Genomic DNA, 24,206 nt, shown 5'->3' on the forward strand with positions numbered 1-24,206 from the left:
AATGCTTATATATACTGATTTAAATATAGGCCAGAGCGCAATTAATCTTCCTGCCTTACTCTGAAATCAAGAAGACTACATAAAGGATAAACTACAAACATGCTGCATGCACTCGGCATACGAATCCAGCTGTGTTAATGGCTGTGGCCTCATGCGTGAGCTCAGGGTTACAACATAAGTCACTTCCTGTCAACAGTGCACACATGATGCTACCCAAGGTCAACATGGCCAATCAATACTACCAAAAATGTGTGGAGAGCAGAGTTTCAAAGTGTACAGGAAAAATAATAACTTCAGTTAACTACACTTTATACTGCACTCTAGGAAGTCATCTAATCTAGTAAACACACCTGCAAGCTCAACTATCTCTGCACAGTGTTAAAATGCACATGTGTAACTGACATGACACACTTTGAAAAAGTTGTGATGTGATGAAATACTTCACTGAAATGGCTTAGAGACAGCATTTTTTTATCAATATTACATGCAGTTTTAACTCATTTCCAGTGAGGTTCCCCACAGAAGATTTGTACGTATAAAAATACAACTGTACAGGAGCATTTCAAATGAAAGGTGAAATGTGAATTTTTTTTTAATCAAACACAGCATCTAGAGTATACATTTTTCACATTTTAAGATTTTTTCTGGGGGGAAAAAAAGGGCTATCCAAGTGTGTGCAGCTTATGCAACACCAGTGTGGGGGGGGGGGGACCAGTTGCAATGATGTGCATTGAGAAAAAAAAAATATACATACATACATACATACACACACACATACATATACAGTGTCAACAGAAAAATATGGGCCTTTCCATGATTTTTAAGATGCTAAACATTTAAAATGTAAATGCAATACAAAAGAACAGAGACTTCCAATCCCACTTTCTATGGCCAACAGTTTTAAATCACTACATCAGATCAGACTAGAAAACAACTAAAAAAAACATGAGTTTAGAATTAGAGACCAATGTTTTTAAATGCAGATACAAATTTGTATATATTATATAATAACCATTATGCTGAAACGGCTCCATTTGTTTCTTTGACAGAGTAACAGTTTAATCTTTAGACTAAAAATAAAAATATATGATTTTACTATTTTAACATTATGATAATGAGCACTTTACCAAATATACATCTCATTTATAAAAAAAAAAACGGTATTTCCAATTATATCATTTCTACTTAATTTATCTAAAACACAGGTCTTATCTCGCAAAAAGCAAAATGATATCAATATTGCTAAAGTTATTAGCCAAATCTAGTATAGCTTATGATTGGTTAAGATTAGTGAAGGACTAATTAAAATGTCTGTCATAGAACATGGAATGATATTAATCCATGAACGTGCGTTAGTCACTGCACTGTTTATTTTTTTCATAAAGCAGCATGTGAATGCTTCCAGATCGCTCTGAAAACACGCCACGAACACGCACTCATCCCGCCTTTCTTCATGATGACAAACCTAGTAACATTACGTTAACTACCTGTTCTTTCCGTATTTATGCAAAACGTACCAGACTCGCTACTAGTCATATTAAAATTGAACTTCAAACAAGTTTAAGACTTAGACATGAAATATAAGAAAACACTGCCAAAAAGTGCTATGAAGCTCAGGTTACCCACATGTGGACCCTCTGAACGGCGCAAAAAGATGGGAGACGTGAGCTTCGAAAGCATTTTATTTAGTGGGTAATCACATTAAAATGTTGTTATTTTGATTCAAATGTAAGTATTCTTGTATGACGACGGTGCAAGGCGCAGCTAACGGCTAACGGTTTGTGTTTTGAAACGCGTTCACGCGGTTGTCTAAAATTATTTAAAAACATTCAAATTTCACTTCTCTGACGCCATATTTTGAGCTTTTTCCTCACTTAACGGCTACGTCTCTTCAGTCAAATGAGTTAGCGGTATCGCGGTGACAGTGTTGAGACCGTGTGCTGGAAGAACGTGAAGAGGCCTGAAACAGGCCTCAAAACGTCTACTGTTTCACAAATACAAAACCCGCCGGCTAAACACCGGTGCGCATTAAGCTAAGAACCGCTCAAATCCTTGCCGTGGCGACTAGGGATTCGTTTGATTTACCTGTTTGCCTTTGGCATAAGGTTTTGAAGCGATGTGGTGTCTTCTTGATCTGATTTTCCCTCCTCCTGTCGCCGCCATGGCTATCTAGATTGCGTCTGCTCAGTTAGCGCTTCGCCGGATAGAGCTCCGCTGTCACAGCGCAGCCCTCCAATATACCATCAGCCACTTTGGCGCTGTGGTTTATGGGAAATGCAGTTCGGACAGACACATGCGTTAGGTACCTTAGGTACTGACGTCAGCTTGTAAGCCAACCGGCCGTGGAATTCAGATCGGTGGTTATGACTGAAATAAGGCCTGTGGCAAACATTACGTGAAGAGATTTTAATGTAGTGTCCTAGAAGATAAACTACATAGTCGATAGATCAAACATGAACTCTGAATTTAACCACAGACCTTATTTTTCCTCATAATAACATAATAATAGTAACATTAATTACACGTATTTCTTAAATGGCATGTTGGATAAATTACAAGGGAGGGAGATATTCATTCTGAAATGTATAGATCTATATAAAAACTTTATATCAGATTCATGATCGTAACCAATAAACCAGACCCCACATGCTCCTAGTTCAACATCCTTTTTGGTCCTGTAATAATCAGATTTAAATACTGATTGTATTTTTTCTAGAACTTAACAGGTAAACACAGCAATATCACTGCAAAATTCTTAAACAACAACAACAACATATACAGTTATATTCCCCCCACATATAGGAACTAAAACAATTATACTACTATTACTAACAACCAAGAGACTTCAATTCAGTATTTTATTTGAAATGTTAGTATATGTGTTAAGAAAGTGAAAATAACACCTCCTTGAGGAGGTTCATATCCATGGAAAGTTGAACCATTCATTCATAAATCTCAAACAAAATGGTCATGCCTCATTGCTCCTGATTATCACAAATAATTAAATAATTAGATATGAGAACACTGCTGTGGTGGATTCTAGTTTGACTTCACATTTTATGCAGACTCTTGGTCACCTTCCAAAACTGCAGAAGCATACAAAATTCATAACTAAAATGTTAACAGTTATTTTTAGATGTTGATGTTTTAGGGTCTGTATACCATAACTAACAGCTTGGGTATTGCTCAACAATTTGGTCCATGAAAACAGAATTAAATAAAGCAAAAGCAAAAAAAAAAAAGGTAGTAATACAGGCATAGGCTACGATTTAGTATTAATAACCCATGAAAAAAAAGCATTCCTGCCTAAAAAACCAGCAAAAAAATCTTAAATGTAGGTTTTTCAAAAATTACAGCTATTTAAAAAATCTGGATGTACAAATGCATAGTCATTTGAAGGTCTCACACAGAAATGTATGTACATGCCCACATACACAGATTTAATCTTTCCACAAAAGTTAAAATACAAAGCAATAACTATAAAAGTATAGAAAAAATGACAACACATTCTGACACAACACCATGTCATAATTTCTAAACCACCTTTACATGATGCCAAAAAAGCTGAATCAGATTACATTTAAGTAAATCAACAGCTCTTAATGCAAAAGGCCTCTCCATCAACAACCCTGAAGTGTTAATTTAAAAGAGCAAATAGAAGACTGAAAAACTGTAAATGTTGTGATAATGGAACAGCTGTGCCAAGATCATACTACATTATAACAAGTAGAGCTTGCTTTTAAGCTCACAATGAAATGATGCGTTCAATTTCTTACCCTGATAAATGCTTATGTGTCAACAAAACATTCACTGATTAAAGTAAAATGTGCAAAATTTAAGACAGGGCTTGGTCTGTATTAACAATACTGGTTGTATGAAATCATCAGAGCTCAATAACGCTCCCTTCATGTTTTACAGAAAGCCTGGCAGCATTGAGCTCATTTCATTACGAGGGCCATCGCAAACATTCGCCGGCTCAGACACTTCCAACATTTTTAAATATGAGAGCCACATCAGTGCTACTGGAAAGTGTGCATTGTGTCATTTCCCATAATCCTGGCATACCACAAATCATAATTTCCTTCCAAGTGCTATGAAAATAAAAACTAGTGTATATAGTGAAGACAGAGGCTTGTGGTTTGGAATGTGTCCTCTTGTTTATAGAACAGTTTCTTGTGTCTGCACACTATAACCCAGCTAACCACTTAACCTCTATTCATCCGCTTATGACATATTCTTTCTTTAACCCCTTGTGGTCCACTGAATCTAGCTGTGGTCACTTCTTGCCGCTTGTTCCATTGATTGTTTTGTTTTTTCCAGAGCCTCCTTTTCTTCTCCTTGATGAAGTGGAATTACTACTGGAGTTCTTCTCTGCTAATAGTAGTGATTATGTAAGAATACATTTTGGTGTTAAATAAAGATTTAAACCCAGATTAAATGCTATTCAGATATTTGAGGGGTACATAAATCTCAAGCGGTCCTAATATGGTTTTAAAGGGATAGTTCGCCCAAAAATGAAAATTTGATGTTTATCTGCCTACCCCCAGGGCATCCAAGATGTAGGTGACTTTGTTTCTTTAGTAGCACACAAACTGAGATTTTTAACTAAAAATATTGAAGTCTGTCAGTCTTATAATGTTAGTGGATGGGAAACATGGCTAAAGCATACAATAAAACAAAACAAAATAACACACAAACAAAACTAAATGAAACCCCGCGGCTTGTGACGATACATTGATGTGTAAAGACACAAAACGATCTGTCTGTGCAAGAAACTGAAAAGTATTTATAATGTTTTTACTTCTGATTCACAGAATGTGCAAACTGTTAGAGCTCTCCTAAGGGCGACCTCCTGAGTGCATTCTCAAGCAGGCACGTGAGGAATCTTCTTCTTCTTCTTTTATGATGGATCGCAGATTTATAAGTATATTAACACCACAGACCGATCGTTTTGTGTCTTTACACATCAGTGTATCATCACGAGCTGCAGGCTTTCATTTGGTTTTGTTTCTGGATGTTTTTTTAGTTGTCATTTTTTTATTGTATGTTTTAGTCGTGATTCCCATCCACTTATATTATAAGACTGACAGACTTAAGTAAAACGATTTCAGTAAAAAATCTCAGTTTGTGTTCAACGGAAGAAATAAAGTCACCTACATCTTGGATGCCCTGGGGGTAAGCAGATAAACATCAAAATATCATTTTTGGGTGAACAATCCCTTTAATATCATAGTACAATTATTTTATTTTTATTTTAATCTACAGGGAAGAAAATTTAAAAATACTGAAAGGAAATTGCCTGTCACAAATCTTCTTTAAACATTCAACTTCTAGATATTTACGGTCATTTGACAAACCCTCTAAAACAAATCAGATTGCATGTTACCTTTGGAAGTTTCAAGAATGTTGTCATACGTGTCAATAATGGTGCTGTCGTCACAGTCTGCAATGTTCTGTCAAAGTTAAGAGAGTTGTCATTTTATCAATATGTGAAGTCTACAGCACAAACCAGGAAAATAAACCAAAATTCACACCAGAGCAAATTATTAACACCTCAATTGTGACTTTCTCCTCTGTGGTTCCCCCTTTATTATCACCAGAGGTCGCCATCACCTGAGTTGTGACTTTTCCCATCAAACTCCATTTCCCATCAGCCCGTACCAGACTTTGATTATGAGCTCACCTGATGCTTGTTTATGGGACTACTTAAGCCTCTGCCTCACACCCACTCTTTGTGAAGTCTTGTTTTGCCCTGACTGACATTTCTGGGTGTTGTCATCTTCTCTTGTGGAGTCCTGTGTTTTGGATTCTTCGCTGACTGCCTTTTTGACTCTCCTGGCCTGTTTTTTTAAACTGTTGTTTACTCTACTTGCTGCCAGCCCCGATCACTCGCCTGTCTTGTTGTTCTGCCTTTGTCTCATCTCTGATAACCCTGTTACTGTTTATTGACCATTGCCTGTACGAATGTGTTTACTTTCATTAAAAGCTGATTCATAATTGCACTCTGCTTGGGATGAATCTAATGTAAATTCTGTCAAATTTTTAATGATCAGTTGACTGAACTAGATTTATATTCTTGCTGAAGAATCTACAGTTTTTAATTAAGGACCGTAGTATCTCTCAGTATATCAAGTTATTGTAACAGACAAATAAATATGGTCCTTTACCTTCAGTCTCCTCCCATAATTCTGCTCGTACCAAATCATTCCATACAGACAGAGTAAAGTAATAAAAGCCTGGAAGGTGGCAAGAGAAAGAGAGAGAATGTATGAGACTTCACCACACATAATGTGGGATTCAAAATTTCGTAGTATTTGGTCTATTTCCCTTGCACGTGATCCAGTAATTAGCTTTTTAAATAAAGTTGAATTTTAAACATTTCTGTACTTCTGAATATTTTAAATGAGATTTTGAATCTCAGATTTTCAATGTGGTTTTAGACTTTTGAATCCCCCACTGTATTTAGTTAATAGAAACACAGGTTTTAATCTGTAAACGTTCAGGGCAAACTACAGATGTATAAACAAACATAATCAACTGTTGAATAATAGTCAAAGTACAGCAATATTTGTTAAGGTTTGAATATCTGTTAAGAAAAACACTAAACACATCTCTAAAACAAATTTTATTTTAAAAAGATAGTAATATAAAAAAATAAATTCATGAATTATTTTGTATAAATTAATAAATATATAATAATAGTGATACTGTTTTCACCAAAACTCACCAAACACAAAAGCCAAAGGACAACATAAAGAACCTGTGTTTTAGAGAACAAGTCTTGTCCAAATTTGATACAAGCCAGAGCTTCCAGGAAAGCAATGGCCCTAAAAGGAATATCAGAAGCACACACTCATAAATGCAATTCCCGAAAAATTTAAATGTATGAATTTCTTTACATTGCATAAAAATATATCAAACTAAGTGGTATTTTTTGTTTCGTTTCTATAAATAAGAAAAAAGCGTTCACACTTGTGGAAACACATGAGGGTGAGTAAATGACAATTTTAATTTATAGTTAAATTATCCCTTTAAGCGTTCAAAAGTATCAAATACTTTTAGCGCCACGGAACATCTTTCAGGTTTTGTGAAACCATGTAAATAAACGCTCTTTCAATATAAAAAACAAATAAATAAACATAACTTTGTTTAATGCACAATGGCAAATCTCTATGAGCATTTTAGACTTGTAGCACTTACAAATACAAAAGTGAGGTTTGTTAACTCTAGTCATCAGACCTGGAGCTTAAAGCCAAGAGAAAATACCTGCATTGTTTGGAATAGAATGGAAAAAGTGAGATTGTCTGGTAAACAGGACACAAATCACCTGACTCTAACAAAACCAGCTGTGGCAGGATGGAACTAAACCTATGTATTATATGTCTGAGTATCTATATCACTGTAAGTTCAGAAAAATAAGTTCAAAAACAGACAGAATAATTTCATGACACAGTCTTTATGTAGAAGGGCTAAGTTCACCCAAAAATGAAAATGCTGTCATGTCTCTCAGAACCAGTGTAATTTTATTTATATTGCGGAACACAGCAGAAAATATTTTATAATGTTTTTGTTTACATAATGAAAGTGAGTGGGGTCCAAAACAACACTGGACCCCACTGACTTTCATTGTCAATGTAAGCTGCTCAAAATGTGCTCCACAAATGTGTTCCTTATGTTTCACACAATTCATACAGGTTTGGAATGCCATAAGTGTGAGTCAATTTTGACAAAAGTTTCATTTTTGAAGAACTAACCCTATAAGTCATCATCTGTTGCTGATTATAAGTCCCAAAACATCTAAACTGGAAAAACCACTGGCTTTACTGTTAATATGACCTCTACAAATCCTTATTTTGACAGACATTACATAGAACGTTTGCATTAGATAAATAAACATACTTACCCAAACACCCAACACTGTGTTCCTACTCTTTTGCACTGGGTGTCTGTTAGATATGCATAGTATTGCCTAAATGCAAATGATAAAAAAATAAAATAAATAATTCAACACCTCTGGCATAAAACATCGGCCAAACTTCACTATCCAAAATGAAATATTAATTTAGAATGACTATATGGCTGGAAAAACAGCATTTCTGTATTGATGTTTATGGATCATCGGATCACACGCCACAATAAATAAAGCATTTCAATAAATAAATATAACTGGTTTTTGAAGAAATAGCATTCTCATTCTCAAAAGACTTTGCTTTAGTACATCAGATTTTGAAGAGATAATGATCCTGATCTCTAGATAAGCAAAACGAGGCCAGAGCAAAAATAAATCGGAAATTTCTTAGTATTGTTCGGTCGGGTGAGATGTACCAGTACAAAGAAAGGTTCATTTCAAGGGATTACGCTGGAACATTACCGAACTGTGGGGGCAGTGATGATCCCAATGAAGAGGATCCGGCACCAGCTGAGAGGATGAGAGGCCTGGAATACGAAGATATGCTTCAGGAAAAATGTGTTCAATTCTGTGAGCTGTAGGAGAGCAAAAAAAACAGGACAAACGTGAGTGAAAACCCAAAGAATCAAAAAGATACATACTGTGGTCTGCTTCTGTTTGTTTAAGCCCAAATGAATGTACTGAACAATTTTATATTTCTTGCTGTTTTTCAATTAAACTGAATATATTTTTTAGGGTACATTAGGTGTGTAAGTGATGCTTTATCTACACTAGTGTTCATTAAGCTAAATTTTTTAAAGAAATTAATAGTTTTTTTTTTAGAAAGAATGCATTATATTGATCATTGTACATTGATTAAAAGTGACAGTAAAGACTTTTACATTGTTACAAAAGATTTCCATTTCAAATAAATGTTGTTCTTTTCTTTTAAACTTTCTATTCTTCTAATAATCCAGAAAAAAATGGTATTAAGGTTTACACAAAAGGTATGAATCATGTTTTCAACAATGATAATAATATTAGTAAGAAAAGTGTTTTTTTTTTTTTTTGAGTAGCAAATCAACATTGAATAATTTTTGAAGGATCATGTGACACTGAAGACTGGAGTAAAAGCTGACGAAAATTTATCTTTTCCATCACAGGAATACATTATATTTTAAAATATATTAAAATAATAAAACAAATCCAAAAAATAATGGTTTTCTATATTATCACAGTGAAAGATGGGATATGCAGTTTTGTCAAACAGGAAAAGGTTTCGTGCATAAAAGCTCTTTATCAGACCTGATGATGACCAGATTGAAACATCTTTGATTTTCCTGTTTGAAATATTTTGTGGCTGAGCACCTGCGTTGAGCACTTTGATTGGAATCTTTATATGCAGTTTTGTCGCAATAAGCAGGCTAAACAAGTATTTTCTGTCAAGCTAGATTATTAAGGTTCTCATTAAAAATACATAATGTAATCCTAATGAAATCTTAATTATCATCAACACTCATTTTCTCACTGTGACTATAATTTAAATGCCCCCAGTTTGGAAAATCATGGCTAAAGTAAATTTTCACACTGCTGGTTCGGTTCATATCCAACATACTAAACCTGAATGTAGCGTAAACTGAGAGGCTTTCCATACTACTTATATTTTAGATCACAATCACCATCAAGTAGATTTCTGTAGCATCACACACCTGCCATACTATCATGAAGAGGTAGATTCCAGCCACCCTCTGAAAAGAGGATTTGGGGTCAAACCAGCGCACATACGTCCAGCTGGCCGGAGTGAACTGCAAAACAGCCCGTTTCAGCTTGCCTGTGGTGGTGTGGATATCCCTGAACACATTCACAACACACAAACGACCTGTTTACAATAATCCTAGACACACGAACATCCTTGTACACTACCTCATAAAAACCCTGGATCAGATGATCCAACAAGAATGTAGCGCAAAACAGGTTTGGAGTTAACACAGATAGCTAATGTTGGAACAAATGTTGGTTTCATGGGGAACAGCCCCAGATGAATTTAAAAGAGAATTAATAAAAAGAGCTTACTTGATACTGGCCCAGTGATAGGTACGCATCTCTAAAAAGCGACACACAGTCATGCCAAGCCAAATGCCCCCTCCGTTGCACAATAGGATGTCAAGAATGACTTGATCCCACCAGCACTCTGCAAAGTTTGGCAGGAGGTGCATGAAGAACAACTGAATGAGGAAGAAAGAGAGAGAAGAGAGAAATATAATGCAACAAGTGGTGGTGTGCCCTATATAACAATCCAGGCGGTTTTCACTGCTACAATATTAGGCATCAGCTTATATAATGATGTCAACAGTAATAATAATAATAATAATAATAATAATAATAATAATAATAGGCACGACTCGAACAATAAATCTGTCAATTATAAAAATTATACTCAATAGGATACTAGAAGGGTTTACCTCAAACTGTGATTTTCTATTTTATTTCCTTAATCAAATAACACTTAGTCATATTTCCTTTAAATGAATTCTTACAGATTAAGTATGGCGTTAGGAGGAAATTGCGTAATCAGTACTATTGCATAAGCAGCTGCTTATTTTCTAAGGCATTCGATTGGGAAAGACATCTACCCACTCATGGTGTCAAACCATATCCAAAAACATTTATATATGGAGCTTTAAACAGTTTTTACTGTATTTATTTGATCAAATCAGCAGCTTTGGTGAGCACAAGAGACTTCTTAAAAAAACATGAAATAAAAAAAATCAAGCTGCCCCCAAACGTTTGACATTTAAATAGTTTAAATATATAAAATGCATTACCTCTGTGAGCTCCCATGTGATGCTGATGGTCCAGCAGAGGCCGTAGCTGCGGATGAGTAGAGCTTTCATTGCCCAGCCCCAGAAATGACCAAAGGCAAAAATGTCAAAATGACTCCGGATGCGTTCCCATGTAATCACGTGACAGTTTATGGCATACTCCTGTACAATTTGGGATAAAATAAATAAATAATTAAAACAAAATTAAACAATTAGATAGTAAAATTAGATAGTAAAATTATAATAATTATTTACACTATAGATTATTTTATTGGCTATACGACATATAAGGGCTATATAAGCCTTTTATTTTCAAGAAACAAATTTCACAAATTTTACAAATTAATGAAAATAAAAACTGACACAAATTAGGGGCGAATTAGATACAGTGAATGACATGGAGCCTGATGTCAATGGACAGATTCAAATAATCCTATTGGCTGGATGTCCGCAGTCAGGCCGTCCTCTGAGCTACATAGAAACCTCTTACAGAAAGCTGGCATTATCTCTTTACACTGATTAATCATAGTTCACCGGATTAGAAACACACACACACACACACACACTGAAGGGAGGGTTTCAGCTATACGGCTATAGGCAAAGATGACATTATACAGGAAATCACAGATTGTATAAAAAAGGATGCACTTTATTTTTTTTTTATTTTAACTTGCCTTAATTAAATGTTCAATAATTATGCATCAGCAACAGACTTTTTATATTGGTTTGTAAATGAATTATAATTATGGGAATCAGGAAAATTACCTGAAAGTACCGGATGAACTTAACAAGATCAAAGATTGCAGAAAACATAGGACAGACCAGTTGAGAAGTGAGAAAATAAATAATGACTTGAACTGCTAGTACAGATTTGTTACTGTTTATATAAACACAAAATGTTGGCCTACAGCAACAAAGAGTATAAGATGTGATGGTTTTATTGATGACAAAAAACTTTATAGCCTCTCACAAAAGGATGAATTTAGTTTTTTTGGATATCACTCACCATGACATCTGCTTCTCGTGTGGCGTAACGTAGATTGGGGTCCAGCCAATACAACAGCACCTTCACTTGATCCCAATTCAGGAAGATGAGGAACACCAGGAAGAGGAAGTAAAGGACACTGAGACCTGAAAAGTGCCAATAGATCCAGGTGTTGGACGTTGAGTCAACTCAGCCGCTGATACACAAGAAGAGACTGTTAACAGTCACTCACCAAAAACCATGCGCCATATAACAGGATGAGGTCTTGTGAAAGGACCTAAAAGATGTTTTTAATCCAATGAAAGACATATATATTTAGTAGGGACATAAAACTTGTTAAATGGACAGTTCATTTTCATGTCATTCCTATGTACTCAGAGAGATTTAGGCAAGTGCCTGAGGCTTTATTGTATGGAAAAGTGTAGCTTGGAAATTCTACTACAAATATTTGCTTTTGTGTTCCATTGAAGAAAAGACATGAGTGTGAGTTAATAATGACAGAAATTTCCTGCAGTGAAAGCACTCGGCAAAAGTCAATTTGCATCCAGTTAAAAAGTATTTAATACTACTGAGAAGCAAATGAAACAATTACTGTACCGTTGGGGAAGGCAAGAACACTGATAACAAGAAAGAAGGAGCCAACCAGCAGCAGACCCACACGCAGGTTATTATCAGAATCACCATCATCCCTGCCATAATGAAAACACGAGGTTCAGATGACATATCAGAGCCATGATTATTACATCACAGAACTCTAACCTTTCACATTGTCACCAGACTCTGGTATGGGCGTGTGTGTGTGTGTGTGTGGCAAATGGAGAATAAGACAGACCAGTATAGTAAAAGGAAGATACTATTGTCAGTATTTTTATTAGTTTTTATTATTTATATTTTGTATTTGCATTTTCATTTTGGTTAAAGTTTTCATAATTTTATTAGTTTTAGTTTTTGAAAACAACAATATAAATATAATGAAAACTATTTTTAATGAGCTTAGTGTAATATTTAAGGTTTTCAAATAATTTAAAGCAGTTGTTAACCTAATCTGCGTTGGCAACATTCTAACAAAATATCTTAATTCCATTTAAACTATTTAAGCTGATGCAGTCGGCTTGACTGAACGCTGTCACGCGCTCTGAATTGCCGTTGCCATGCTGACAGGAGTGTCCTGCCGTAAACCTGCTGTTTGTTTACTTACCTCGTAAACGCAAAGTACATTATGCTGACAACGGTGAGCGTCAGTAAAGTAATGGTATGCGGTTTGTAGAAGAAATCGATGGTGATATCCTCCACCTGTTGCTCGTTTATCATCCGAAAGTGAAGTTTATAATTCGCGTCATCTTTACTGAGCATCCTGGAACCCTGATTGGGCGCCATGGTTGGTCTCATCCAAACTTACAACGGATCCAGAAGACACTCCACTCCGCCAGCGCCGAGTTTCTCTGACAGAATTTCGCTGAAGTTGAGTGGGTCGAGATGTTATTACCGCCCTATTTCTGGCAACTTCATTGGCTGGGTAAAAGCAGGATGTTATAAGAGCTTCTCCCATTTGCAGAGCTTTGTTTCAGGCGGGTTCGTTCAGGGTTCGTGGGCGTTGACTGGAGAAAAGATGAGCGAGACTACCATCTTCTGGTCTGAATGCGCGCTCGCGTGAAGCGGATCTACTTCAGAAGTTCACATTGGAGATGTTCTCTGTTGTTCTTCATCTATTTCAGTCCGATCTAAAATCAGTTTAAATAATCTGAATCTAAAGCTTTTCTTTCTTTTTCTTTTTCTTTCTTTTTTCTTTCTTTCTTTTTCTTTCTTTCTTTCGTTCTTTGTCTTTATGTTATAATGGGAGGAATTTTCAAGTTAGCCTATGTGTGTGTGTGTGTGTGTGTGTGTGTGTGTGTGTGTGTGTGTGTGTGTGTGTGTGTGGGCATGTTTTAGTGACATATCAGGACACAGCTCTGTATAATGACATGGGTATGACACAGGTATTACAAGGAGAGGGTGACTTATGAGGACATAACCCATGTCCCCATTTTTCAAAACACTTATAAATCATACAGAATGAGTTTTTTTGAGAAAGTAAAAATGCACAAAGTTTCCTGTGAGGGTTAGGGGTAGGGGTAGGGTTGGTGAATGGCGATAGAATATACAGTTTCTACAGTATAAAAACCATTATGCCTATGGGATGTCCCCACTTTTCACAAAAACAAACATGCGTGTGTGTGTGTGTGTGTGTGTGTGTGTGTGTGTGCGCGCCACATAATGGGCCATACACTCAAAAAAATGCTGGGTTGTTTCTGTAAACAAATTGTTGGGTTGATTGTGCTGGGTCAAAAAGTTGGGTTGTTTGGGGTACTGTAAACACATTATTGGGTTGCTCATGCTGGGTAAAATGATTTGTAACGGGGTCATTCACAAATAAACAGTTGGTTGGGTTATTTTGACCCAGCAACTGGTTTATTACTTCATTCTTTGCGGAACTTTCTGGATTCTTCACTTCTGACTGGAGGAGGCACGCACTCGGAGCGGGCAGTGTTTTATGGTAAGTTAAATTAATGTTTACCTATATTTTTAATAAGTTGTGGTAACAGGAAGCTAATTTCACTGTTCAACATACAGTCTTTGATATGGAAGTGTGAGGGGTAACGTATTTATTCTGTGAAACATTAAATAAACACTGCTAGTGTTAGATTTTTTGACAAAATGCAGCATCCTTAAATCCTTAGTTGTAAACCAGCTAGCCTATATATGCAGCCTTTTTGAAATATGCTGTTTAAATTGTAAATTAATCACGTAATTATTATCGTATTCATTGTGGACGTTGCGTATTTAAAAGTGAGGAAAGCGTTTTGTATGAAATCCATAGGCCTACAAGCGCAGTAAGTTAGTCCCTCACAGTGCTCGTACGTAAATCGGCGGGAAATAGTGAGTGAGTTCTGTGTGGAAAGTCTGCTGTATTTTAGAAATACTCGTCAGAAAAAGCAACTGAGGTAAGTTCCAGCACAGTCTGCGTGTGTCTTCTGTAAAGTCTCTGTCGGACTCTGAACCAGAAAAAAACAAACAAAAAAAGGTTTTTATATGAATGACGTGCAATCTTTACAGCGTCAGAGGAAAGGAGAAATAAATCGATTTCATGTGAAGCGTTTTCTCGCCCTGAAAACAAATTACAAGATTTTAGGTGCTAAGACTATAATTTAGTAACGTTATTAAGACAGTGGTCATCTGCCGAGTGTGCGCGAAGAATTTCTGAGGCCAAATAATGTTTTTTTGCTATATTCATCAGCGCCATCTTTGCCATCACACGGGAGGCTGTGACGTGCATCTCTAAAAGCAAGTTGTACTGCTATTTACTGTGTTCTGCTGAAACACTCAAAAATATCTGTCTGAGAAAATTTTATAAAACTCCCCAGTCAATATGAGCTGTGGAAAAATAGATCTAGGAGTTATATACAGCTTTGTTTTTTTTTTTTTGTTTTTTTTTTTTTTACTGCGGATGCCATTAAAACACGGTGAGTTTATCCTTTACAGCCTTGCTTTTATACTTGTCATGGCAATGCTCTGAATAAAGATTTAAACGGATATGACCGTGGGCCGAAATTTCAGAAATGTTTAGAGGGCAACGATGTATTAAAAGCAGACGTCAACGTTTTAAAAACGATCCCCTTTTACACGGATCTGTGAAAATGATTTAAAAGGCTGTATGCATGCCAGGTCAGTAGTTGGCGATGTCACTTCGTCAAGAAACTCCCCATGTGAACACATAATTATCAGATAATTATGTGCAGATAGGTTCTGTGATGAAGAGATAATCAGTGTTAAGAAAAGTCAGAAATGCTACTTTAGAAATATGAATTGTTATATACAGCATACTATATAAATGTTAATGCAACTTTATGTATTTTGGTCAAATTGTTTAGCTACTAAAGAGGAGACAGCTTTGAAGGTCCTGGCAACTCTGCTTCCCCCATCCATCTACAGGAGAGGAGGAAAGGTCTTCAGACCCACCACAGAGGAGGCCCTGAAGTCATTTATTGACATGCAACTTGTAAGTTTTGCTTTAGTGTTTCTACTTCAATAAGGGTGGACATTTGCACTGTTTGATATGCTTGATAACTATGAAAGTAATTCAGGGTTACAATATTGATAATTTACAATATTTATAATTTTGAAAGCTGCAGTCCATAACCTTTTTTTTGTGTGTGTTCAAAATTTACAAATAGTATATAATGAGTGAGTACATCATGAATCCATTTTCCAAATCGTGTTTTTGTCTTATCCTGAATCACTAACGGTACACCTATATAATAAGTCTTTATATTCAGACTATTTTAGACTGGCGGAGGAGCACAGTACCTGTGTGACTCGTCATAGACATAAAAAGAGTAACTCCGGTTACAATGTTCTTCCGCAAAACGCATGCAGTTCTGTTTATTAACCGCTAGAGCACCAAAAGTTATGGACTGCAGCTTTACCCAACAAAAGTTAAGGAAAGCTGCAATTCGTAACTTCTTTTGGATACAAATTTTTACAAAAATCTGTTATTGAGCAAGTACATGAAAGATCAGTGTCTTTTCCCAGTGTCCCAGTCACCTTAAAGGATTAGTTCTCCCCAAAATGAAAATGTCCTAATAATTTACTCACCCCAATGCCATCCAAGATATCCATGTCTTTCTTTCCTCAGTGCGAGAGAAATTATGTTTTTTTGAGGAAAACATTTCTGGATTTTTCTTCTAACAATGGACTTCATGGGTTGCCATCGTTTTTAAGTCCAAATGCAGTTTCAAAAGTCTTTGAAGTGTTTAAATGGGCTGTACACGATCACAGCTGAAGAAGAGGTTGTTATCTAGTGAAACGATAGGTCATTTTAATTTTTTTTTTAATAATTTATAGACTTTTTACCTTCAATAGTTCGGACTGAGCTGATCAACAGACAGGGAATTACATCATCACGTTGAAAGGTCACGCCTACTATTCATATTCATCAGAATGTTATTCATTTACTATTCATATTCACTGAATATTATTACTATATATATATAATTGCAAAAAATACTATTTGAACTATCCTCCTACTTATGGTCGCATTGTAAACAGTGGGGCGGTACTTCTGCCGGCGCTGGCATGACCTTTCAACATGATGACGTAGTTCCCTGTCCGTTTGTGGATCAGCTCAATCCGAACTATTGAAGGTAAAAAGTCTATAAATTATAATTTAAAAAAAATTAAAATGACCTATCGTTTCACTAGATAACAACCTCTTCTTCAGCTGTGATCGTGTACAGCACGTTTAAACACTTCAAAGACTTTTGAAACTGCATTTGGACTTAAAAACGATGGCAACCAATGAAGTCCATTGTTTTCCTCAAAAAACATAATTTCTCTCGCACTGAGGAAAGAAAGACATGGATATCTTGGATGGCATTGGGGTGAGTAAATTATTAGGACATTTTCATTTTGGGGAGAACTAATCCTTTAACTTCCCCCCCGATTCACAACGGTACATTTATAATAATGATTTATAATTTGAGCTGTCGAGTCCGATTTCACTGGAAATGTCTGTCTGTATACTAAGAATATACAGCTATTATATCGCAAGTCAGAGTACTGGTGATGGTGCTTCCTTTTTAGCTTGTTCTTATAGCAGTTATTTAGAATTTAAACCACATCAAGAAAATTGCTTCAAATGAACCAAACCAGTAAATGAGAAAACAAAAAGTATTGTAAGTAAACAACCATAAAAAAGGACATAACATTTTACCTGAAGAATAACATTTAAATGAGAAAACTATAGGCCTTTATCAAAGTATGTGTCGTCACATCTGGCTCTGATTAGTAGTGTAAAGGAATTTCCGCCTGGATTATTTTCGATGGACAGGCGTCAGTTTAAAATTTAAACTTACATGATACCCTACCATGCATGTCATCTTTAATTTTATTGTGTAACATTATCTTCCCTGTAGCTCAAACAGTAGAGCATTGGCGCTTGCAATGGCAATATTATGGGTTTGATTCCCAGGGAAAGCAAAAACTGATACGAATGTAAATGTGTATCTTGAAATGCAATGTAAGTCACTTTGGATAAAAGCGTCTGCAAAATGCATAAATGTAAATTATCTAAGCTGAAAATGATCTAAGCTTATCTAAATGATCATCAGTGCTGCCAGTCAGGAGATTAACAAGCGGGTTTGTGAGTTTTAATGTTAAAGACACTATCAACATTACAGTAATATTTAGACTTTTTTAATGCCTAAATGTTGATAATATTAGTCCAAATTATTCTTTTATTACCATTACTATAAATATGTAAATACACATTTTGTCATATTTGGTAATGTTTGCAATACAATTTTTTTTTATATTTCCACCAAAAAGCTTAACTAGCATGTCAGTTATATTACAACACTCTAAGTTATTGTGTGTAATCAACAGGTTGGGACCAACATGGTTGAATATTTAAACCATGAGATGACTGGAGCATTGCTGCACATTCTGTGCCTCAGTGATGAGACAAGGGGGACATCACAGACCTCTGCCATTATTCCAGGCCACGCGATTGAGACTGAGTCTTTGTTGGAGGCGGTTGATCTTTGCTTTAAAGCTTTTTTTGTTTTTGATGTTCAGTACACCAAGCAGTGTCTCCTCACCTGGGAGTTTCTCCAGCATGCTGTATATCAAATTGAAGGAAAAGAGTCCTCCTCTGTAAAGTTTTTGAGAACAACAGTGGTTTCAGGGCCACATGATATTTAGATGATTTTAAAATCTATTTTGTTGCTGTTCTTAAATCAACACATCTTAATAAATTAAATTGTAATCGTATGAGAGTTCAAATTAGTTGTTTAATGACTTTTAATGCCTGAATATTTGGACAGATTTACATTTGTTATAAAGTCTGTGGGGAAGGGTGAATGTCAGAGGGTGTGTGGGTGGGGGTTGGGATGGGGGGTTAAAGAATGTATTCAATATTGTATACAAACAAAGTATTAAAGAAATGTATTGTTTTTAAAGAAATAATGTTTTAAATTAAATGAGATTGAAATCACATATACATGGCCTCTGGTTTATTGTATTACAGAGACAATTATTATTTTACATTCGTAATATAAAATATATTTGTAACTAATGAATAAAGGCAGTGAGACAGGAAATAATCTATTTATTATTAAATAATAACTATTTATTTGACTAAACTATTTGTTTGACTTAACCCAGCAAGAGGGTTAATTTTACCCACTGGTTGGGTCAAATGAATGACCCAGTAATATGGGTTAAACGGTAAAACCCAGCACCTGGGTCAAACCAACCCAGCGCGTGTTCTGTCCAATAGTGACCCAGCAGCGTGGTTAAGGTTGGATTATTTTTTAACCCAGCAGTTTTTAGAGTGTAATAATCCCATTGGACATTCAGTTCATATGCCAGTGTTTTTATTTCCTTTTTATTTGATGTGTTGGCTACATTTACTGGAAATTTACTGATGATGTGTTGGCTACATTTAATTACATACCTGTCATAAAACAATTGGCCATGGCTTGACAGATCTCTATTACACATTATATGTCACCTAGACACCTTTCCACAACTACAACCATAAAAGACACCCAGCCCACCAATTATAGGTCTGACTCATCAGACTATGTGGATTATTGCCAACACTCATACAAAGACGTAAAAAATAATTGTAAATCAGATCTAGATTTGATGAAAAAATATATATATATTTATACATATAAATATTACTCTCAAAGAAAATTGTGTATGCATTATATGCACTAAAATTATAATACATTATATGCACTATATTTTATGTATAACAATTTTCTATCTTAACTGATTTACATTTATTTTAAGTCTTTAAATCAGTTTTTAAATCATTTGCCGTTTTTATTTATTTGTTTTATTGTTGTGATTATTTGTTATTTTTCTTTTCTTTTATGTAAAGCACTTTGAATTACCATTGAAATGTGTTATATAAATAAACATGCCTTGCCTAAAACATTATAATATAATATAATATAATATAATATAATATAATATAATATAAGGGTGCATAAGGGATCCAGATGACCAACTGACCATATAGGCAAACTGATTAGAATTAATATGTAAACAATTTTTTTAAGTATCTGTGTTTGAATCATTTAACCAAACAGAAACTATACATTTTGCTACTTATAGCAAACATATATATATATATATATATATATATATATATATATATATATATATATATATATATATATATATATATATATATAGGCTATATTATATTACTGAAAAGTTAGCTTTGTTGCCAATAGTAAGAAAACACTGTTTGGTTTAATTCTAATGAATAGTGACAAATTAACTGAACAATGTTGATGCCACTTTTATTTGAATAATCAATTACCAGTATAAACCCTTGTTTTATTATTGACTAGCGCAAAGCCAAGGCAACCTAACAGGTTACATGACCTCTGGAAAGGGGTCAGATTTATTGTAGCAACGAATCGTAGCAACGCAGAGAGTCCATGACGACGATGGTTGCGAGTTCTTAGCTCATGTGTTGGAATGCGACAGTGTATGAGAACTTGACACAGATCAAAGAGTTCCGGAGCCGCGCTGAATGCTCGCGCTGTCCTGAGCGATAAACATGGGCTGTGGGAGCTCCAAAATCACGGTGGTTGAACCCGTGAAACCGAACAGTCTGAACGGAAATGAGGTCAGCTGTAATCTTTTTGTTATTCGATTTATGATTTCGAATATGAATTAATAAACGAGTCGGTAGTGGTTATAATATGTTGAAACAAATGAGGAAACTGATGAAGATAATTGGTTTTTTCCCTCAGCTGTGATATTTAATAGTCTATATTATGTGAATTAGATGAATAATTAGACAAAACAAAATGCTTTAGCTGGTCTGAGCTGATTTCGCCTGGTTTCACATTCCTAAATCCTTTAAAAAAAACAGCCAACAGACCAGATAAACTATATGACAGGCTGACAATTTAGGCTGTCAATGTTCTATTATATGAAGACTTATATTTGACTTTGCTTTTATTTTGTAGAGCGAAACTCTGGAGGTTGTTGTGGCTCAGGGAGGCTCTCGTGGTGACTCTGCAGTGTCCAAAATGACCACAGATAGCGGGGTCAGTCTTGATGCAGCAGAGCCATCGGTTCTACCTGGATCTGTACCTAGAATGCTGCCACCGCTACAAGGTTAGATCGAAATTCTAGGACAGCTTGATTTTATTTCACTTTAAATGAACCAAAAACTGCTGACTGAAAGTGCAGAGGAAAGCTGAAATGGAATAAACATATCAAATAGAATGTAGGAAATCAACTGAATCTAATGATTATTTTGACCTACACGTTGTGTGAAATCTAGCCCAGAGTCCTGGACTGGCCCAGCAAAGTGAAGAGAGGCCTGAGTCCAGTGAGATCCTGGAGCAACTGCTGGTTCAAGGAATAATTCCAGCTCAGCCAAGACAGGGAGGAAGTGGGGAAGCCTACGACATCATGGTGAGGGCTGAAAAGTATAAATCCTGAAATATAAAAAGCATTAAATAAAGCTGCTATAATGTCTAAAATATTACATTTTCTCACATTAAACAACATTTTAAGAAAAGTCTGTAAAAAAGGGCAGAGTGTTAATATAAAAAGTCTGTAAAAAAGGGTAGAGTGTTAATATAAAGGAATATTTCTTAATGATTGATGACAGGTGTTTTACCTGTATTTTGAATTACGCATTGCATTGGAATTTATTTATTTATTTATTTATTTATTTATTGCATGCTTATAATTATTTATTATTACAAGAATCTCTAAAATACAAATCTTTTTGTGTAATGAGCTCTAAACTGTGTATTTGACCATTGTTACTGGCAACTAACTTTTATTTTATTTAGCTGATCATAATTCCAAAATAAACCCTTTGATACAAGACAGGGTTGTGGTCCTGATCACCCTTTTTGGAGTTTATTTAGTTTGATAATGATCTTTAGTCTTTAATCCACTCTAACATTTAGTTGACTATTCCTTCAATAGAAGGAAAATCTGTAATAAAAATTTCATATTGTGTGTATGCATGATAATTTCAACAAAAATGTATAATGTCTGTTAGATGGATGATGCTGAGAAGCCAAAGAGAAGGCCACCCGCTCGGCTAGAGTCACTGAAAATTCGCAAAGAACAAGAAGTCACCAGAAAGGAAGACATTGAGATGAAGATGAGACAAGTGGAGGAGAGGAGAAAGGTGAAGCAGAACCAAATGACATTTATCATTCATTCACTTTTAATGAATTTAAAATCCCTCAGGTAATATTCAGTACACTGTATTTGATCTAATTGTTTGTAGCTGCGATTAGCTGAAACATCTGTTTTAGGAGAAAGAGCAGGACCTGAAACACAGGTTGAGGATTAAATCAGCGCGGCCGCGTGTCACTGCCCCAGTGACTGCAGAGGGGGAACTCGACCCCACGGAACTGCTCCATTCTGAACAGCTTCCTGTCCCAACCAGAACCAAACACCTACAGATGCCAATCAATGGAGAGTCTGGGCACCTGAGGCTTACTGATTCCCCAGAACTGGAAAATGACTCCAGCTCCAGACTCCAACAGACTGAAGGCACAGATGAGGGATTTTAGACCTGCTGCTTATGTGTGTTTCAGAATGACACATGCAGGATAAACTGAGCCATACGTCCAGAAGCAGCTTGATCTAGTCAAGTTAAGTTACATTCTTAGAGTTGCACATGCACTTTACATGTTATTCACATTATTAATCTTGTTTATTTTAATACAGGGTATGGCTCAGATCAAATTCTGACCTTGGGTTTTACATTATTATATAGAAAAAGAAATGGAAATATGTGCCTAATAAGTGTAAACAGGTTGATGCAATCATTTTGTAGCTAGCAGAACATTGATTAGAAGGAATGATAATTCAGCATGATATATATGTTGCCAATGAGATATTTCTTTTATAGTGCTCATAGGTCTTGAATCTTAAGAACATTATTCTTGTACTAAACATACACCATTCAAAAGGTTGAGGCAAGTAAGAATTTTTAATGTTTTTGTATAAAAGTCTCTTGTGCTCACCAAGCCTGCATTTATTTGTTTCCAAATACAGTAAAAATAGAAAATATATCTAATATTTTTTTGCTCAAGTAACATTTCCTATTATTATTATCCATGTTGAAAACAGATATTTGGCTTAATCTTCTTTTTGGAAGTCATGATACATTTTACCCGGGATTCTTAGATAAATGGAAATGTCAAAAGAACAGCATTTGCTTGATATAGAAATCTTTTGTAACATTGTAAATGTCTCTCCTGTGACTTTTGATCAAGTTAATGCATCCTTGCTGAATGAAAGCATTCATTTCTTACCAACCCCAAACCTTTTATGTACAGTTTATCATGTAAACTATTTTTATATGCAATCAGTTATTAGAATAATCTGTGAGATATTTTTTCCAAAAATCAATATATTCTTTTAAACACTCAGTTGCAATTATTTACCTTCCAATGAAGGTAAATGGCTGTCCACAAGGTGGCGCTACTTAGCTTATGTAGTAGGCTGAAATGGGGACTTGTTTTCTGTCTTGGGAACAGCGGAAGTCTGAGATGGCTCTCTGCTGTTTTCTTTGCATGTTATCTCTGTAATTATGATGGTTTAACTGTCTTAAGTAACTAGGCCTCTTGCAATTTGCTAATTAAATAAAACAAGATACCTTAAAAAAAAAAAAAAAAAAAACGTCATCTGTTGTGTGTGTGTGTGTGTGTGTGAGAGAGAGAGAGAGAGAGAGAGAGAGAGAGGGTGTGTGTGTTTGTACTTGTGTGTGTGCTGTTACAGCTGCCAGTGATTTGTCTGCCTGCACTGACATTCCCAAAGGTCCCACCTGTTACATTTGAAAATGCCCCCTCTATCAAAGCAGTTATGCAGTCAAACTGGCTCTTCTTAGACAGGCTTATATGATGGCATATAAAAATCAGCATCACGGACTCAAACACTAAAAAATATGTACAGCATAACTATATTTCACCAGACTTTATCCAAATAAACGAAGTATACGGTTATAACCTTTTATGACTTGTGTGGCTTTCAGAGTCGTCAGCTGTTCGCTAAAACCTATGACCTCTGAAGGCCATAAATGTGTGTTTGTGAGAGTGAGTGACTGTGTTTGACAGGTGGATTGTGTTGAGGGCTCTCCAAAATCTCTGTAGTCTCTCGTTCTTTTTGTTTACCCTGCAAAATCAGCATTAAGTCTATTATAAACTATTCCATTAGTGTAAACCCAACTTGAAAAGGAGAAGAACTAACAAGACAGGTTATATCCATTAACTTTATGGAAAATTCTGAGTTCAAGAAAAAGGGTTCAAGTTAAGCTCGATCAACAGTACTTTAAGGTGTAACAAAAAAAGAAATATGGCATTTAAAATGGAATGGAATCCATAAATATATATTCATGTTCATTACTTATATTAATTTATCTGAAATTAAAAAAAAAATATTTTTCCAAGGCAACATTTCAAATTTTCAT

At 35.4% G+C, this 24,206-nt stretch overlaps 2 protein-coding genes across 5 annotated transcripts; one reads left to right on the plus strand and one right to left on the minus strand.

Moving 5' to 3' along the window:
• Positions 1 to 2,844: 2,844 nt before the first annotated feature.
• On the minus strand, positions 2,845 to 13,117 carry LOC113062285 (phosphatidylserine synthase 1-like). Of its 2 annotated transcripts, none has more exons than XM_026232030.1 (13): positions 12,894 to 13,117; positions 12,293 to 12,384; positions 11,928 to 11,972; positions 11,717 to 11,841; positions 10,714 to 10,872; positions 9,962 to 10,113; positions 9,598 to 9,739; positions 8,372 to 8,484; positions 7,904 to 7,969; positions 6,728 to 6,827; positions 6,168 to 6,236; positions 5,387 to 5,453; positions 2,845 to 4,371 (listed from the first exon to the last, which is right to left on the minus strand). In XM_026232030.1, the coding sequence occupies exons 1-13, from the start codon at positions 13,082 to 13,084 to the stop codon at positions 4,277 to 4,279; spliced, it is 1,416 nt and encodes a 471-aa protein (XP_026087815.1). In that variant the 5' UTR covers positions 13,085 to 13,117; the 3' UTR covers positions 2,845 to 4,276. The 2 variants fall into 2 exon arrangements, with proteins under 2 accessions (XP_026087815.1, XP_026087814.1); XM_026232029.1 differs by having other exon boundaries at positions 2,845 to 4,374.
• LOC113062287 (stathmin domain-containing protein 1-like) lies at positions 13,044 to 23,390 on the plus strand. 3 transcript variants are annotated; one of them, XM_026232031.1, is made up of 5 exons: positions 13,044 to 13,211; positions 20,728 to 20,878; positions 21,048 to 21,181; positions 21,783 to 21,914; positions 22,045 to 23,390. In XM_026232031.1, exons 1-5 carry the CDS (start codon positions 13,071 to 13,073, stop codon positions 22,303 to 22,305), a joined length of 819 nt encoding a protein of 272 aa, XP_026087816.1. In that variant the 5' UTR covers positions 13,044 to 13,070; the 3' UTR covers positions 22,306 to 23,390. The 3 variants fall into 3 exon arrangements, with proteins under 3 accessions (XP_026087816.1, XP_026087818.1, XP_026087817.1); XM_026232033.1 differs by having other exon boundaries at positions 22,017 to 22,222; XM_026232032.1 differs by lacking the exon at positions 13,044 to 13,211 and adding an exon at positions 20,013 to 20,381.
• Positions 23,391 to 24,206: the final 816 nt, after the last annotated feature.

Source organism: Carassius auratus, chromosome 44, assembly GCF_003368295.1.
Source record: "Carassius auratus strain Wakin chromosome 44, ASM336829v1, whole genome shotgun sequence".
Classification (NCBI taxonomy): domain Eukaryota; kingdom Metazoa; phylum Chordata; class Actinopteri; order Cypriniformes; family Cyprinidae; genus Carassius; species Carassius auratus.

What these genes read in the sequence shown, in the direction of transcription:
- LOC113062285 (XM_026232029.1), bottom strand. Translation starts at nt 13,084, where the DNA reads ATGAGACCAACCATGGCGCCCAATCAGGGTTCCAGGATGCTCAGTAAA. An exon ending in TATATGGCGCATGGTTTTTG is followed by an intron (nt 11,842 to 11,927) that starts GTGAGTGACTGT and finishes GGCACTTTTCAG; the next exon opens with GTCTCAGTGTCCTTTACTTC. An exon ending in ACACAGTGTTGGGTGTTTGG is followed by an intron (nt 6,828 to 7,903) that starts GTAAGTATGTTT and finishes TATTCCTTTTAG; the next exon opens with GGCCATTGCTTTCCTGGAAG.
- LOC113062287 (XM_026232031.1), top strand. Translation starts at nt 13,071, where the DNA reads ATGGTTGGTCTCATCCAAACTTACAACGGATCCAGAAGACACTCCACT. An exon ending in AATGCTGCCACCGCTACAAG is followed by an intron (nt 20,879 to 21,047) that starts GTTAGATCGAAA and finishes TGTGAAATCTAG; the next exon opens with CCCAGAGTCCTGGACTGGCC. An exon ending in GGGAAGCCTACGACATCATG is followed by an intron (nt 21,182 to 21,782) that starts GTGAGGGCTGAA and finishes AATGTCTGTTAG; the next exon opens with ATGGATGATGCTGAGAAGCC.